Source organism: Equus caballus, chromosome 28, assembly GCF_041296265.1.
Source record: "Equus caballus isolate H_3958 breed thoroughbred chromosome 28, TB-T2T, whole genome shotgun sequence".
NCBI classification, from domain to species: Eukaryota; Metazoa; Chordata; class Mammalia; order Perissodactyla; family Equidae; genus Equus; species Equus caballus.
In genome coordinates this window covers 14,037,097-14,056,586 of record NC_091711.1, presented here as the reverse complement: position 1 = coordinate 14,056,586, position 19,490 = coordinate 14,037,097, and the positions used below count along the sequence as shown (strand labels likewise).

The window sequence follows — 19,490 nt, the reverse complement described above, 5'->3', positions numbered from 1 at the left end:
AGATTTTATTATAATTGTCTGAACTCATTGACCTACTATAATCAGCATAATGAAGAAAACAATTTCACAGTGACAAAAAACAGCATCAACATTGCACCAGCATTGTTTAGCAAGCACCTTTTCACACATAAAATTTGAGTGGCTGTGCTGGCCTTTACTCAAAAACTTAGATTGTTCCTGGATCTTATGGGACCAACAGATATAAATTCCACAAATTGTCAATTAGAGATGACGCACGCTCTTCATGGTGAAAGGGCCTTTCTTTGAAGAAAGCAGTATTTAGCTTCCCTTGTGAATGCATTTATTTCACACTCTTTGTGAGCCAGGCACTGCACCTGGGGACAGCCTGCAGAGATCTAACAGACTAACAGACATGAAACCACTCAGTAACTGTTTATAAATTGAAGCGTGTTTGCATACGAAATGAGTGGTATGGATTAATACTGAAGGGAGGTCAAATGAAAGAAAGACGAAGCTGCTATCAGCAGCAGATTACAGTCTTGATCTCTCTGGAGTAAGAGCTTCCTTTTTGTACAATGACAGAGCCCTCTGCTGGACAAATGGAGAGGCAGAGACTTTGCAATGTGGGTTTTGGCCAGAAATTCCTACAGACTTGTACGTCAAGGGCCAACATGAAATAAATTATTCTGAATGGAATCTAAACCCCAGGCAAAACAGAGATAATTGCCTTCACAATCTAAATGAACGGATATCTCTACTCAGTACCCCGCATAGGTCTGGGCACATGAGGATTCCTTAAGCTCCTCAGCCTGGATCTTAGTAAGCCTCACACTTTGCTGTACTTTCCTTGAAATGCTCTAAGACCTTCCCTCTGGTGCCTTGGGGAAGCTAGGGCTGGCAGTGCCATCTGGGCAGGGCACCCTCAGCCGAGACCTTGACCTGTGTGGGTCCAATTGCTAGAAGCATTGAATTTTCTCTTATTTTTCAGACCCTAGGACCAGCCAGGGAGGGAGTGCTATCTAGGCAGGGTACCTTATCCAACCAAACTGTGTGGACCTGGGTCCCTGTTTCTCCTCTTCAGCATGTTCCCTGACTCTCTATTGCCTTCCCTGGGGTCGACCAGATACCCTGGGGAGCCCAGAAACTCGCACTTATGGAGTTCTGGGCCAGTGGCCTGACCCCAGTTCCAGGAGAGTGCTCTGACAAGTGAATCACTTTCTCCTCCTGTGGGATGAAACCACTAGATTGTTGCCCCGTTGATTTGGGGTTACTCAAAATGTTTGTATAAAAAGGGGATAGGAAAGAAAATGCTTGACTGGGACCCGCAGACCGTAGGAGTGGTCCTGTCTCAACACTTCCAAGTCCTCGATGACCTCACAAAAGTGTGTGTGCCTGAGTGATAAATAGCCCAGAACTTCACTGAGAGCAGGGATTTTAGCACGGGCTTTTGCAAGTGCAACCGCTAGAGGGCCACTGATAAGGGGATAAGCAGTTTCTTACCTGAGCATCCACGGAATCATGGGACTCAAGCCTTCTGTGCCTGAGCACCTTATACCATGAGATGGGTGGAGTTAGTGATGCTCTGTCCACATTCCTAATGGAGCTGCTGGAGAGCTAGTAACCCCCAGCTTTCACAGGCCTGTGTTTCTCATCAGAGGCACTCTTTCAATTTTAAGACGGACAAACTAGGGCCAGCCACGGTGGCCTAGTGGTTAAGTTCAGCACACTCTACTTCGGCAGCCCAGGTTCAGTTCCTGAGTGCAGATCTACAGCACTTGTCGGTCACTGGCCATGCTTTGGCGGTGGCTCACATACAAAAAGAGGAAGATTGGCAGTGGATGTTAACTCAGGGCAAATCTTCTTCAGCAAAAAAAAGTCGGGGGGAACTACAGGGTTCTCTACTCATCAAGGGATGTTTAGAATTCTTGTCCCCTAGTAAATATCAGTTGCACTTCACAGTCATTGTCATCTAAAAATGTGCTCCCCTCCCTCCAGTAAATACACAAATATTTACGTTCCCTCTGGGAATAGGTACTTTCTCCAGTTGAGAACCACTAGTATATAGCACTGCCCCACAAAAATATGATGTGAGTCACATATGTAATTTTTAATTTTCTAGTAGTCACATTAAGAAAAGTAAAAAGAGACAGGTGAGATTAATTTTAATAATTTATTTTATTTAAACTGATCTAAAAACATTATCATGTCAACATGTAATCCATATAAAATTATTAATTAGATATCTTATATTGTTTTTTGTACTAAGATTTCAAAATCCTATGCATATTTTGTGCTTATAACACTTAATTTAGACAGCACATTTCAAGTGCTCAATAGCCACATGTGACTAGAGAATAAAATATTGGTATAGATGAATAAATACTCCTAAAGTCCACACGGACCTAGGAGCCCCCTGATGCCTGGAAAACCATGGGGCATGCTCTCACCAGACTTAGATAACCATCCAGGGTAAAAGAGCTCACAAACGGGTTTGGCTGAGATTACTCTCACCAATTAACTGGTTAACAGGTATGTGGAAAGATGAACCTGGGATTTCTGCGGCAGCTGGATCAATTGTATGAAAGAACGTTCTTCTCATCTAGAAATGTTTTAATTGTTAGAGCTGAAAAAATGCACATAATTGGACTTTTGATCCTGCTTAAGGGTATTTTCCTACATGTGATGCTTAAAAATAATTTTACCTACTATGGCCATAAGTGTTCTTTTCTTTTATTTTTGCTGAGGAAGATTAGCCCTGAGCTAACATCTATGCCTATCTTCCTCCACTTTATATGTAGCTCACCACCACAGCATGGCTGGTGAGTGGCGTATGTCCACGTCCTGGATCTGAACCTGTGAACTTGGGCCTCCAAAGCGAAGCTCACCGAACTTAACCATTATGCCATGAGGCCAGCCCCAGTGTTATTTTCTATTGGTATTTTCAAACAGAATATGGCCACAATTCTTTATTAAATCCTCTATTCAAAGGCTATTTGATTTTGAAGTACTCAAGTATTTCCAAGGTCCTCATGCTTTTTATTTTTATAATTTAACTAATGAGAAGCAAATTGTTTTTTCTGGGTGTAGTTTTGACTCACAAAATTCTTCTAGTGATTTCTTTGTTTCTCTTCCAGAGCTTTCATTTTTGAAAAAACTGTTCTTTTTCTCTAATTAAAATATTGGATTCTTGAAAAAATTTAAATCATAATTTAGATATTCTTCTTTGTTCAGAAGAATAAAAAGCCTGATTCACCCAACCAAGTGGTGGTTGGCAATGTCTCATTCTTTATCCAATGTGTCTACCTCATTAATCTCTCTGTTCTCATCTGGGCTGATCAAGAATTTTGTAACTTTTAAGTGAATCATTCATTTCCATTTACACTTTAACAGAACAATTTTATTGTTAATTGCAGGTTGTGAATAATGATTTATGGATGTACAGGAAGACAAGTATACTGATGAGAAAAATAAAATGAAAATATTCACTCACTGTGCATAACGGAAAATCCCACATTTAAAAATGATCCCCAAGAGTACTTTACTCAGCTAGTGGATAACTTTTATAATGACATGAACAATGACAATCTGTCATAATTAAAAATTTCTTTATGTATTAATTTCACATGTGCATAACTGAATAAAGTAAATTTCAGTCCCCAAACTCTGAATCTCTGAATAAGATCTAGATAGATAGCAATCAACATGTTTTCAACAAAGAGGACTTTCTTATCATTATCCAGTTCAGTAGCAGAGTTTTGAGGCTATGAGTTTAACTTATTTATATCAATGCTCCAGAATTAATAATGTCAAGTATTATAATTTTTTTCCAAAATAAATTATGAAAAACAGTAACAAAATTTGTCTCTTGTGCTTTGATAAGATATTTCGTTCTGATAGAGAAACCATAACCTGGTCAAGACCTGCAAATGTTAAGTAAGGAAATGTCCATTACGATAACAGAAGAGTAAAAATTGTCTGATAGTTCAGTAATATATATTTACTGATATATTGGTGAAATTTCGTGTGTAGTCTCTGTAAGACTTAGTATTAGCTTAAGTCTTTCTACCTATCTTAAGCTTAACTGGAGTTGAAATCCCTTCCATTGAAAAATATCCCTTAACCCTGTTAAAAATAGTGGGTATTTTTCATTAACTTTGACTTCATGTTTTTTACATATAGTAAATGCCAAAGAGAAAACAGATCCCGGGATTAAGTTCTCATTTTTCAACTACAACAGATAATTTATGAATTAATTATATGTTTAGGGATCTTGAATTAGATGATCCCACTATAAAAGGTCTAATTCTTTGTTTGATGCCCAACATACTTTTCTTTCTTCCTCCTTTCATTCCAAGGCGATATACATTGTATATATTCCCAAGCCAATAAAACTGAATAAAAACAATTCTTGCCAGGGTCTTTTCAAGAAAGACTTAGAGTTTTTTCCAGGTATTATTATGAAATTTACAAAACAAATCTGCCAGAATATGCAGAGTTTTGGAAGTAAGGTCTACACTGAAGGATTTCGGAGTCAGTCAGGTGAGCAGAAGAGGGTTCCAGAACCCAGATAGGAAAATGTTTTAGAAGTCAGCAAATGCCTCTCCATTCTCTCAACTTGGAATTGGAGACAAATATCTCCCTGAGTTTCTACTCTTTGGGCTGTTGTTTATCCCATTCTATATGATATATTTCAAATGTTTCATGTTGAAAATAAATCACACACTACATAGATATTTGCTGTTATTTTCCATAAGAAAAATTTAAAAATAGACCTCAAGGCTTGCAGATTTTATATTCAACTACTTGTCACCGCACAGGCCACATGTGTTATGTTGCTGCTAGATGTGATTGAATGGTATATCAATAGGTACCTTTTTTTTCTTTTCATTCTCTCAGTGCCTATGTATGTACCCATGTCTTTTTATGCATGTTGGGTTGGAAATATAAAGACAATTGAAAAAAAGAGAAGAAAATGTGCTACTAAACAGTTGCTCAAATAAGCATTTAAGAACTTAATTTCAGAACTGATACAATGTATCCAACCTAATAGAATAGTTCCTTCTTCACAGGAGGCTTCATGGAGACTGAAGCTGCCGCTCAGGAGTCCCTGGGCTTAGGCAAACTTGGAACTCAAGCTGAGAAGGATAGAAGACTGAAGAAAAAGTAGGTTTGGAGATTTTTTCCTCCTTTTTCTAACTTTTATTTACTCTTTATCATTGTTTGTGGGGAATTAAAAAGAGAGCAGTTGGAAACAAAACAGCAGACTGAGGCAATATTGTCCTGGTGTTCCCGAGAGCATTCTGTGCTCGAGTTTCCTGGTTCTAATGGGCTACAATTGGAAATGACTATATAAATCTTTGGCCTGTAGTAGAAGTAAGAATTTTCTCTAAGAGACCAAAACTCAAGTATATTTAAAATACTTAAATGTAGCCTTACCAATAATGTAGTATTTTCTTTGATGTTAAAGTCCATACTGAATTGGGATGAGAAAATGAGAGTGTACACCATCCAACTTCGTGTTTCCTCTCATGACAGTTAAAGCCTCTCCTCTTAAAATGGAGTATTTAAAAGGAGAACATTTCTCGGACTGATTGAATAGAAACTTATTTTAGACTGCCGGCAGATTGTTTTGCATCTGTCAGGAAACTGATAATGTATCGTTTCATTCACATATAATATGCAGCATTTAAATGACTTGCAAAATTGGCAAATGTTGAGTCTTAGCAGCTGTTAGAAAGCAAGAGGGGCCATAAATAACATATTTTTAAAGTACGTAGTAACGTTTTTAGTGATGAAGTAGCACCTTTAGCATATGTTCTTTAAAGCCAAAGAATTTCTCTTTATTCCAGAATCTACTGGTCAACTACTCCTTTTCCTCCTTCTCAAATATTTATTACAGTATGATTATAATTTTCATGTTTACCTTCTTTCCTATGAAAGAATGGTCACTGCTCTGGTCAGCATTTTGGTAACAGATATTCTCACATGGTTAAAAGTATTCAGTCTAATCAATTTACATCATATTTTGCCTTCTCACCTGCTTTGCAGAAGTTTACTAATAAGGAGGAAATATATACTTACAAGTTATAGAAGAGCTCACTAGCCTAACTATCTCAGGAATTTTCTACTTATTACATTTTGATATATCCAAATTTAGTGGAAATACTGTGCTGAAAAAGGAAGTGGCCTTAGGAGCATTATTTCTTGAATAGAATTAAATGTGGAGTCACGTTCAAGGCTGGTAAATATTTCTTCTTTCGTTATTGATCACTCAAAAATATAATTGAATACTATCATAATCTCTTGGAAATCTCTTAATTTTATATATTCTTATTAAGGAATGTTATATTCAATTGTATGGTTATTTATTGGGAAAAATCTTCTAAAAATTTTCTCTTTGTTAGGTTCTTTAAAACTTATTTCAAATCTAAAGGACTTTTAATTTTATTTATTTAAAATTACTTCAAGTCTAAAAGAATAAGAGCAATCAAACGCAACCTGGTTGATGGAGTTTTTTTATTTCCCTTAAGCCTTAATTCTCATTTTTCCCACAATGAAATGTTTACAACTAATGGCGATCTGACCAGCTGTCACACTGCGTACAAGGTTGATATTGTGGAAGTGCATCACACAATTCATTCGTTGTTTATGGGACCAAGTTAAATGTCCTTTTTAACAGTTACCAAAGTTAAACATTTCAATTATAAAATGATTTTTAAGTAATATATTTAAAGTTAAAGGTTAGCTATTATTAATTTTATACACTATTAGAATGATTTAATATTAATTTTGTGGATTATTTTTCAGATCCTAAGTACACTCACAGTCAAAAACTGATTTTAGTTTTCGACTTAGTGTGAAGATCTTACTAAGCTTGACTTTCGTGTTTTATTTTGCAGTATGTTTCAGCAAAATAATTTTAAGATGTATTAAACAGAATACTTGTCTTTAATATTAAGAATATTCTATAATACAATAAAGGCTAACATTTCTCTGTACAACTTTTTCCTATAGAGTAATAGTGTTTGGGTTAAAATGAATCCAAGAAGGCAAGATAGAGTTAACTAATGGAAGGATGGAAGTATTTCTCTTATTGTTGACTATCCCATAGCAAGAACTCTAGGAGCAAAAATATGCAATTAGTAATCACGAGACTTAGTAAATAAGTACTACCACTTATTCAGGGCTTGCATGATATTGTGTCTTGATTTCTAGGTTGCCAAAAAGTGAAGTGTTTTCATGTAATGAGTTTTATAAGACAGACACGATAAATTACTTTTAAATTACATAGTTTCAGACTTTATTTCTATCAGATCTTATCATTAATTATTATTAAACGTTGACTACTAGTTCTTGAATTTTTTAAAGTATTTAAAATTTTATTTAAACAATTCCAATTTTCTTTTTTTAAAAGACATTATATCCTCTTTAAGTGCTTCAAGGAATCATACTCTTTTATGTGTTCAGATTTCATGGTTACTGGACTTCTTTCAAGATGGAAAAAAAATTCAAGCAGATTTTATTGAAAAAATAAACAAAAACAAAAACGGCGCAACTTCTTTCAGAATGTAGAACACTATAAGTTGCACATGTATAGTTGCAATGACGGTGGTCTCCAGCTAGTTGTTTTCTACATTCTATCCACTGACCGACCAAAATGATGTTTCTAGTACAATGTACTTAACTTAGACCTACGTTCCCTGTCCCAGAATTCATATCAGAGACCGGTTACTCTCTGTGAGAACAAACAGAACTGGAGAAAAATATCGTTTTCAACTTCACTAAGATATCAGGTATCTACAGTTGACAATCTGTGAATTTAAATTTAGCTGGGAGAAACCTTCTCTAAAGAAGTTAGTTACAACATATTTTTTAAAACCATATGGGGAAGATAGTTTCAGAGAGCAGCGTTCGTTCAAGACTTTCCAAATTCTTGTGAAGTTCAGAAATTTATAATGTTGGCAATCTCAAACAAAAGTCTAATTTGAGCTACGCTTACCATCAGCAAATTAAACTACATAGATTAGAACATCTTATTAGATCTGTCTTCCTAATTTATTCCACTTTTGTTTTGCTTTCTGGTGCAGCATTTGTTTTGCTTACATTTCCAGCTATTGTCGTAGGATGAGAAAAAGGAAATCAAGAATCCTGGATCTGCTAGAACATCCACTGTTCCAGAAAATCTTGTCAACCTTTACCTTTCTGCATTGGGTATTTTCACGCAGATGCTATTGTCCGTCAGTGCAACTAGGCCTCAAGTCCATCTATTATTGTGCCAACTGCTTCAATTTGCCTTATCTTTCTGTACATTCCTTCAAAGCTTCAATTCCATAAATTTCTCCAGGAGGTTTACATAGACTTGATAACTACAATAATTGTGTCAAACTGAAACTCATCTAGTAATTCTTCGAATACTTCACATTAATTTTTCTGGTCTTCCTCATCAAAATTTGACCAGTTTTTCTGTAGCTTCATGGTATACCTCTCCTAATCTTTAAGGATTGAGGCACTTCCTGTTCTCAATATCTGTCTACATGTTAAAATTGTGATTCTCCGTAGTTTTCTCAGTGTGGGCTCCCTCTGGAGTGTCACTACTCTCTGAGATCTTATCCATCATCCTTTGATTTCATTGGTCTCCAAGCATCTTTTCTGGTTTAACATGAACTAAACATCTTTCCCATTTCTAAAACTCACATTACAAGCAACTAGACCTGAGAAGTTCACCTCTTCTCTTTCATACTTGTCACCCTGATCTTCAAGAACTTATTTCTCTTTTTTAGCTCTCCAGCCAATGTTTTAAGCTAACCTAAAGCTACTTGCTCAGGATGGCCAAGTAAAGCCAACCACATAGCTACAAAAAGTAACTGCATGGCATAATGGAAGCTATTGTAAGGTCAAAAACTTACTTGCTCTGGCCCATCAAAAACCTCTATTTCGGAATGTTCTTTAACTCCCCAAATTTCACTAGAGTCTACATGCAGATATTTTAGGACTCAACAAGTAAAAACTCTGTTTTTTGCCTAAGTTTAGAATCTATTTGATGATAGACAAAGGATTCCGACAAATTAGAGATCAAAATGCCAGCTTTGTGGCCAATAGAGCTGTTAGAATATGACTAAGGTATTTGGCCAAAAAGGGGTTTCCTAAAATCTGAACCCCAAAATTAGATAAACTTATTTGACTCAGAAGAAGCTGGATAGTCTCAGGCTTCTGAGGTACACAAATATAAGCTTCACCTCTTCTTAAAAATGGCATCTACAGGGCCTGGGCCCATGGCCTAGTGGTTAAGTTTAGCACACTTTGCTTTGGCAGCCTGGGTTCCTGGGTTCAGATCCCAGGTGTGGACCTACACCACTCATCAACCATGCTGTGGTGGTGACCCACATATAAAGTAGAGGAAGATTGGCAACAGAGTTTAGCTCAGGGCTAATCTTCCTCAGCAAGGAAAAAAAAACCCAGCATCTACAATGTTATGTTTCTATAAACAGGTTACTCTAGAATCAAGGACCTGAACTCATAAGGAAGGAAAAGAAATTTTATGTCATTAGGATCTTTGCCTAAAGAAGAGTTTTCAAAGTATTAATCTAAAATATATTTGCATTACTATCTCATCAGATTTCTTAGCTTTTTTTTCCTGAAATATAATTAACTGCTGATTTCCCAAATCATCGTCTCTGGAAATGTAATGATAGGGTGCATGGCAGCCTTCCAGAGTCCTTGAGCCCTGAGAATACAGTTTACACCTAAAATTAAATGATAATTGCTAAAAGTGTAAAACTGCTGGTTTACAGTAATTTTCCCTCAGAACTTTGAAGATATTGCTCTTCTGGCTTCCAGTTATGTCTAATGTCAATTGATTTTCACTTTTTTAGGGTTTCTTTTTTATTATTTCTCTCTCTCTCTTTCTGAAATTTTTAAGATTTTTCCCTTTCCTATGGGGTTCAGAAATGTCACAAGTATGTTTCTATTCAAATATATTTTGTTTCATTTTTCTATTTATACTTTTAGTCGGCAGACATGTTAGATTGGACTGTCTTACCTGTATTGACCTAAAGGATTTTCAGTTCCAGGCTCAACTTTGATTCCAGAAGCTTATTTTTACAGAGACTTATGTGATAAAAGAAAAAATTGCGTGTTTCAGTAGAAATATACCTGTCTAATTCTCACAACAGTCTTTGATAGTCAGTGAACATTTTAAAATTGACCAAATACCTAGTGAATGGCTACGTATCTCCAGAAATATAAAATCTGAAATCTTTATCTTAAGTTTTTATCTGCTAAATATTTCACTCCTGCATTTTTAACACTGTATAATTTTTTATTAAAATATTATGCATGCTGAAATCTTCTGTATCTTGAGACTTAAATTGAAAGATACCATATGAATATTAATATACTGACTAACGTCACTTTCAATCTTTAGTTACAATACAGGTAATATATTATATGTTAAAATTTGCTATGTTCTCCTGAATGGATATCATTGCTGAGTGAATATGGATTTCATATTTGAAATCAATTTTTCAACATCATTAAAATGAAATTAACATTCCGACTCAGCTATCAGCAGCCTCCCCCAGAGAAGCAGTTCTATCCCTGGAGCCTGGCAGTCACAGTTAATCACTACCAACGGATCTTTATGTTAGAACTTCAAAGACATAAAAGTGAAGCTCCATAGATTTAGTTAATTTATTTCCATTGCAATCCTAAGGGTCTCCTTCAGTGCATAATCTTTAATGTGTTTTGAGACTCCGCATTTTTAATCTTTGGCATTTGGAAGGTTCAGCGTTTGCATATCTCTAAGCAAAATAAATGTCACTAAAAATATTCATAATTAAAGGTATCACAGATATTCTACAACATTCTTCCATTTAATAAATATTTATTAAGTGCCTATGTGCCAAGTTAAACTTATAAATGAGTTGTGTTCCAGAGGTTAATTTGTGAGACATGCGTTAGAAGCTTTGAATATTTCCCATTTAAGTTATGCTATATATATGGAAGCTAAATGTCTTTTCTTCCCCCACAAAAGTCTATTTTGTAAGCGCGCTGTAGGAACTGATTCTGGCTAGATAAAACAAAAAGGGGAGTCACAGTAGAGTATCTCAGAGATTGCAGAAACAACAGAGCCGGGACAACTCCGAAATTTCAACAATAAGAGATTTTGAAGTATTTCTCTAGGGTGTTGTCAAGAACTCGTATTTTCTATTTCACCCCATTCTGAATTTTAAATTCCTGGGTGAAAGCATCTGATTGGCCTAGAGTGGAGCAAATATTTTCACTTGGATCAATTAGTTCTAGTCAAGGGTTCATTTAGTACAGACATGGCTACAGGAAAACACTCTGAGCACCAACTCAAAATGACCTGACGAGGTCAAATATTTCAGAGCCTAAACCCAATGTTCTCAATATTTCTCTGGGAAAATCTGTACTAATTTCCTACTTGGAACTCCAGCAGTATGTCTTCTCTGCCTGCGCTGAGCTGGATATAGCTCATTAGCTCGTCAGCTTGCCTTCTGATTATGGATAGTCCTGCTTAGCTCCAACTGTAGACAATTGTAAGAATTCTTGAAGCTAAAAAATAATAACATCCAAAGACTAAAGGCCAAAATGCATTGAAATTTGTTGGGAAAAATAAAGCCAAGGGACATCCAAGTGCGTTTAGATGTATTTGATCGATTTGGAGGAAGGAAAAGAACGTAGAAGGAACAGGGCCGCTGCTGTGAGCCAAGGGCACAATGTTAGCAGACTACAGAGTAAGTAGAACACAAGCCCTATACAGTCTCTGTATTTCCTGCCCAGGAGACAAATATTTGACATGGAAAAAGTAAAATAAGAAGTAGTAATGGAAAATTAAAACCTAAGACAGTTACACGTACTAGAAGAATGACCTCTTTTTCTAAATAAATCCGTATCATTTGTCCGGATTGAGATAAATGCTAGATTAAGGGAACATGCAAATGATAACTTTTTACTCATTCATTTAATGTCTATTATGTCTCAAGAACTGTGTTAGAAACAACTGACATTCGAATTATACAGTGCCATTCTTCAAAGAGCTTGCAGAAGACAGACATGAAAACAGATTATTGCACTTAAGCATTTCTGGGGCCGTGATCACTTCTTTAAGCCACTGGTCTTTGAACAGAGTGAGAAAAGTGCCACAAGCCTAAAGCCACCTAATGTTCTTACTTAAAAGTTGTTCCAAGCTAAAGACTGGTCAGCTCACTGTTAGTTTCCGAAATAAATGTACAACATTTATTAGATTATTTTTGTGCAATAAAAAGGGGATTATTAATAACCAAGAATAAATAGACTTTTTAAAGAATAAACCCTTAACTTTTTCAAAGATTTTCTAGACATATAGATGAGGAAAAATACTATGGGAATATCATTAAGTTCAGCAAGGTATTTAATTTACTTATTGCTGATACTTCTATACATAATATTGGAATGAGACTAACAGAATGGAGTTATAGCTGATGAGACCACTGTAATCAAAGGGACTGAACAAATGAACTGACAGTGACTGAATGAAACAAAAGGTGGCAGGCTCAACACTTTTACAAGTGATTTAAATGAAACTATCTGATTTGTGGAAGAGTGAAGCCAGAGGCACAATTAAGTTTTTAGATAAATTATTCTGTTTAAGGAAGACCATTACAGAGAGATCTAAATCTAACAAGATGAGTTTAATAGGGGAATTTATATAATTCTGTATCCAACTTCGTGACTATACTTACCGATTCTTGGGTATAAGAGGGTATATATAATTTTAACTGCAACTCCTAAGAAAAATGTTTCTGCAAAAAAGGCAAATTAGCAATGCCTGACAAGGAAATTAGTGGTTTTCGATATCTGTAAAAGCAATTGATAGAGGCAAACTTCTATGCACTGACCAGATCGTTACTGCATATTGAGTTAATTTCTGGGAAATATACTTGAAGCAGATGTATTCAAACCAGCATTGTTCTGAGACACATGACCAGTGTAGCAAGGTGATACCAAACTGTGTCTTCAAGGAGTACTAGAAATAATTAGGAATGTGTGGCGTGTAGAGAACAAAGATCCAGACGCTGACAAAAGAAAGAGCAATTAGACTTGTTCTTTATGGCTTCATGATAAGATCTTGGGCCAAAAGTTAGAGGTCATTACAGGTAAATTTGAGCTGAGTCTGAGTGAGAACTGTTAGCAATCACCAATCTGGGAAGAAAGAATGGACCACCTAGAAAGAGCTGTTCCTCAGGATTCTGCCCAAAATAGACGTGCCAAGCATGGGTATGTGGTAGGATAATTACATGGGGGATTCGAATTTCAGCTGAGAGATCGTATTACGTGCTCTTTAAATTGTCCCTGCCCTGGGATTCTATGATGCTCTATATAATTCAGAGAACTGGACTCAAGAGAACCTCGGCTTTTTAAGCATTGCAGTGTCTGACATATTAAGTACTCAAAATTTATGTCCTGAAAAATTGAATGCTTGAATAGAAGCTGAGGAGGGAAAGAACTCTACGGTGAAGAAGAAAATGGAACAGGAACTGAGGCAGTGACTTCTACCCTGAGGACCAACCAGAAAACTGGGCTTCATCTTTGCCCTCATTCTTCTTTGTCTTTATTCTTCCTCTGTGCACCTCCCTTTACTATCACTATCACCTCCCTATACTATCACTGTGTATATTATCTCTTTAAACTCTCTCAAATGAATTGATTTCCTTCTTTCCTTTCTCAGGCCATCATACTAAAATAATTTCCATACTTCCAGTCTTGTCTTCCTGTAATCCACTCTTCACACTTCAGCTAAAGAGATCGACCTAAATCACATGTCTGAAAGCCCTCAATTATTCTCTCACGTTGCTAGGACAAATTCCAAATGCCTGTATATAGTCCAGAAACCCCTATGATATCTGATCCCTGTTTATCTCACCAGTTTTATCTCTCCTTACTTCCCATCTAGCATGCTGTGGTCTTAGTAGACTTAGTATCTATTTCTTGTTTATAATTATTCCTATCTCCTTTTGCATATATATTCTGTTTCTTTTTCCTCCACGTCTTTTGTATAGTGATGAGAATAATTATTTTATATGAGATCAATAACTAATAATCACACCAGGCATTTACGATATGCTAGGCACTATTCTACACATTTTACACATATTATCTCTTTTAATTTTCACAAAGTCTTTGAGGTAGAAATTGCTATTTCCTTCCACACATGAGAAAACATGGCTTTCCAGGCACCATGGTATATAAAAGCTCAAATCTCCTGAGCCCAGTTTTCCTCTGAATTACATAGGATCTTAGGATGCTAAGGCCATGATGTAAGGAGTGGGTAGTCTAGGCTCTCAGCTGGACCTTGAATACCCTATCTAATTTTAAATGGTCTACATAGGAAGTCAAAAAAAAATCCCTCTCTCTCTTTATACTCTGAAAAGAGTAGCATACTTTTTCCCCTAGAGAATTAGCTTCTTATCCAACTCTATCTGTTCCTTCAAAATAATCAACAAATATATTTAAACCAAACACCTTTTTAAGACGGTGAGGGGGAGGTAGTTTTAAAGCACAAGATGCAGCCATGTTATAAAATTGTTTTTTTTCTGCTATAATGAGCCCTATATAATATTTCAAAGTTAGATGTAAGAATAGTAATGATCATTAATAAATAAGGCATGTAAGAAATTTAAATGTGTACTTGAGTCAATCTAACATCATTCATTCCAGTAAAACTTACAAAGTCAGTGTCAAATAACAAGGATGATTTAGTTCCTTTTTTAAAAGAAAAAAATTCACTAATTAGGGTGCATTTAAATAAATGCTGACATCTTACTCCAGAAAGAATTCTCCACATTTGTTTCCACAAATATAAGTTCTTATATTACCTCTGTATTGTGTTTTTCATAAAGTCTTTGAAGATGTGGTTTCTTCCTATAGTTATTTAAAATTAGCCATTCATGAAACAAGCTTCTCATCCTTGTTTCCACACTTCTGAGACAGGCAGGGATCACTTATATCCTATTGACAGATTTATGTAAAAGAAAGTCTACACCAAAAGCTTTTCATTCAAAAATACACGTGTATGTGTGTATATGTATATTTTATGCATATGTATATACAAACATACAATTAAATGTCTTTATTTCAGATTTTGCATAATCAAAACTTTAATTTTGGGCTTATCTGGGTTAAATTTGCTAGGCACATGACCAAGAAAATTCTCAGAAGAATAAAGATTTCTTGACCTTTTTTAAAGTTTCAAATACTTTAACTATTGGAAGTCAATATTAACTTTAAAGAAAAGTTATTTCTGAACGAGTGTGCTGATGAATCATATTTAAAACTTCTGAACCGTTCAGACACCTCCCATGGTCATATTCTGAATCTTGTCATTACCCCCAAATCATTCTTATCTCAAAATTGCTAATTCAAGCATAGTGTTTCTTCCTAATCACGGTCTTCTCCTTTCAGCTGGCTTTATCAACTTCTTCCACTATCATCTTTTATTAGCTTGGATTCTTTCTCACTGCATGAGCCCCTTTCTGTCCTCTCCCTTCTCCCTATTTAACTTAGATTCCATGTCCATTATTTCAGCACTCTTTACTCCTCTTTCACTTGGTCACATCTGCATATCGTAACTATAGCCACTAGTGAATTTTCTTTTTCCGTGTCTGTACTTGGGCACCTCTTTGCTGCTGGAGAATATTAACACAGGGGAATTTGGACCAGCTTCATTTGGGAATTCAGCACTTCCCAGTAATCCCAATATTTTTCTCTCACCAGTCTTCTTCCTACTCTCTGCATCTTTTGATGGAGACCTCCACTGCCCTCAAACCTGCGTCTTCTGCAGATGAGTTCACATTCCACCTTAGAGGGAGAGAAAAAAGAGAAAGTTCTCTTAATTATTTGCTGCCAAATACACACTAACATTTGCCCCCATCCTGCGTTATTGCAGAAAACCAGGCTTCTCTCTTCTTACTTAAGACCATCCCTTCCCTTCTGAATTATGTTATGCCGATTTCTCTCCATGTTGCTCTTGGAGCTTCAAATTCTGCTCTCTTCTGTGTTGTGACCATCAGCGTTTAAACATTCTCAAGTCTCACCTATTAAAAGAACTTCTTTCTTCATTCCACTTTTCCACTCCAGTTACTACCCATTCACTCTCCAATCTGGTGTTCATAATTGATTTAAAAATATTTCTGAGTCGACAACTTAAACTTTAAGAAGCAGGAGGCAGCTATATTCCCCACACGAAGCCCATGTAGTGAATTATTTCTCATGCGAAGTTTTACATCCAAAATTGACTAGTTTATAAACAAGAGAGGGCCCACTCATTTAGGAAGAGATCGAGAAGGTTAAAGTAAGACAACTGAAAAGTTTAAGGCGCTCATTTTGGAATACAAGACATCTGTTAGCTGATAATGCCCTCTTGATGTGTCTGGATTTTTGCTGTTGTTCCCAAGGAAAATACTATGCCAGTCATTGGATTTGATCTTATTCATTACATGGCAGCTTAGAACCTGTTCTTTTCTACATCAATTAAAAGTTATTATTTGCCTATTAATAACAGTGGCCTTTAACTGAAGAACATTAATTCTTGACAATCTCTCTTGCTATTATCATAACCTTGAAAATCTGGAGTGAAAAGAAAAAAAAATGAGGTTATATGTTATTGTAAATAACTGCATGTAGAAAAGAACATCAATTTTTATATGAAGAAAAATTAAACACTTTATCCAGACCAGAAAAACTGAAAATATATATTACCTCTGACATAAATTTATAATATATTAACACAAAATTTCTCACAGTCATTTATGAGTGTAGCTTTCTGGCTTTTGCAGATTTTTTTTGAAAGTTATGAGCTGAAATGCTTACTATTCTAAAAAGATCGCTGCTCAGTATTGCTCTTAAATTAATTGACTTAGGAGAAGAAAGTTCACAGAAACTATGAGAAATCAGACAACTTACACAAATTGATAAAAAATATATTAGAACTTTAAGCCATACTTTTTGAGTAATATCTTTATATTTGTATTTCCTGTTTATTTTAATAATTTCTCTTACATTTTATATTTAAGGTATTTTTATTGGTACAAATTCATATTTTAAAAAACGATAACTAAAAGTGTGAGAAATATTAATATTCCACTGTGTGCAGATTTAATCAACTTGTTTTATCTGAGAGCCAGTCCTAGATAGCTGGGAGGCTGGGGAAGATCATTTTGTCCCTGGTAATAACTGGCCCCAAATACTTTTGGCAATTTTCATGGAAAGCTCAGAAATTCCCTTTTTTTCAGAGCTCATCAAAGAGTTCACAGGTATGTTGACAGGAAAACCACTTTAACCACCTAGAAGCTATCTCTGTTTGGTCTTAATTTTCTTTCTCCTGCGCGTATGATGTGAAAAATATGCCTTAAATTTCCTAAGACATTCTAATCCCAATTTCTATGGACGTTTATGTTTTTGCTTGTGTGAAAATTCGAAGAGCTTGCCACAGCTGTTCTGGAGCTGGGTCAAAGAATATGCATTCTCCAAAACGTCCATTTCACAAAATAATACACGGTTTCTCTGAATGAATGCATTTAGAGGAGGCACGTGCACGGTGTTCCACTGCACGTCGAGCTTTCTTTATAGTGGTTGTGTAGTAAAAGAAGAAACTATCTAACTTGCTTGATTTCTAAAGTAGAATTTCTGCTTCATATTTTGTTATATTGAATATATTTTGTGAGTTGTAAAGTTTTATTTTTCTAAGAATGAGTCTATTATATGCTTGAATAGAAAATTTAAAATAATATTACCATGGCTTTTTGTTAGATTATTTAAATTCCGTATTTTCCCAGTGCCTCCACTATATCCAGGGAGCAAATGGGCTACTTCAAACATTATATTTAAATCAGCGTTGTTTTTGTGATGATTTCTGGTGATAATGGTGAACCAATCTAGTTCATCTTTCTTTCCTCAGAGCAACGTTTATAACATCTGTCTAAATAAACGTTTCTATTGAAAGAAGCTCAATTGGCACAAACACAACATTTATTTTGCCAGTTCAGATAGAGGAGGAGTAAGTTCTGTGACAAGTGAAGACTGATAGAACTCTCTTATGCTTTTTCGTGTTCTGATTACCGGCACATACACATTCACGAAAATTATTACTATTATTATGACAGGAATGTACAAATTCCTTCTTACCCCTTAATTTGGGGCAACTTAATTTGTTGAGGAAGTTGAAGATCAGAACCTACTAGGAATTTTCAATAAACCACGTACGAGAACTAGAGTCCAGATATTCTGCCCCTCAAACCAGTGCGTTCTTCAAGTTGCTGCCTCCCTAGAAGTCGGCTGTGCTTTTTCTTGAGCTCTGAGCGCAGGCTTATAAGGCTGTGTGAGAACCTGAGCACCACTTAGTAAGTTATTGCTTCTGTTTGTAAAACAACCCAGGAGTGGACTGTGGTAATGTTTTTGGACAAGGTGCCTGATTTCCTCCTGGGGTATAGCAGAGGCTGGGAAAATGTGGTCATGCATGTTTCAGAGTGGCTCATTTTCAAGAGACAGACTTACTGGTCAGCTATTAAACTGCCCTCAGCCTGATGCTTTTGGACGCAGTGAGTATGTGTGTCATGGTGAAATAAAAAAGGACACCAAGTCTTTCTCATATCTGAGCTTTTGCACATCTGAAATGATGCTCTTGTTTTATTCCATGGCTTTCTTTGGATTGAAATGTATCCATTAACATTTGTGTGCTTTTCTTTTCCATCCGTCCTTCTCCATCTCATGAAAAGCACATCAGGGTAAGTTGAATCACAATGGCTGCTGAACATGTTTATTTTCAGCACCATCCTATTTTTCTTTTATCTTTAGTATTTCTCTTTTCAGTTGTAACACAAGCTGCACTGCCTCTGACGTAAAATGAAAATTATGAAGTGTACTCATTTCCACACCATACAAGGAATCATTGGTTCAGAGAAATGTTCACGTTCAAATTAATTATGGTGGCTTTTCAGGCACTTCTATTTCTTTGGTTCTATGAGACACACATCAAAGGACATTCCCAACGTCACTTCCCCTAGTTCTCAAGTCATTCTCTAGGAGTTAGTGTGGCCTTCAATGAGGCTTAAGAAATAGTGTAGGCCTCTTCAGTCCTTGAGACTGTGCCACATGACTGCATCTGCCTGTGGGTTCCCCGGTGATTTGTGGAGCTCAACCAGCATTATAGTCAAGAGACAAACTTGTCATTTACTAGAACTTTCTCTTAGATGAAAAGGGTTAAATGCTGGGTCTTCTCCAGTAGAACTTTTACACCTAGATTCCAAAGTCGTCATTGGTTTTGGACGTTATTTTCATTGTTTTCTGTACTGCTGGTTAATTTTTAAAGCTTTAAATATCTATACTACTCGGATTATCATTTTAAATTTGAAATCCTACTCTTTGAAATAAAATTAAAATATGTTATCCTTTCCTAAAACAAATTGGGCTCCAAAGTAAAACAAGTATTATGCATATAATATTTATAAATATTTGCTTTAGTGTCAAGTCTT

At 35.8% G+C, this 19,490-nt stretch overlaps 1 protein-coding gene across 50 annotated transcripts in view; it reads left to right on the top strand.

Moving 5' to 3' along the window:
- PPFIA2 (PTPRF interacting protein alpha 2) overlaps positions 1–19,490 on the top strand; it is a 451,986-nt gene that overhangs the window by 385,358 nt on the left and 47,138 nt on the right. For all 50 annotated transcript variants that reach the window (XM_070253915.1, XM_070253923.1, XM_070253918.1 and 47 more), the window contains one exon: positions 5,031–5,124. In XM_070253915.1, coding sequence (XP_070110016.1) covers positions 5,031–5,124 — 94 coding nt within the window. The remainder of the gene's footprint in view (positions 1–5,030; positions 5,125–19,490) is intronic.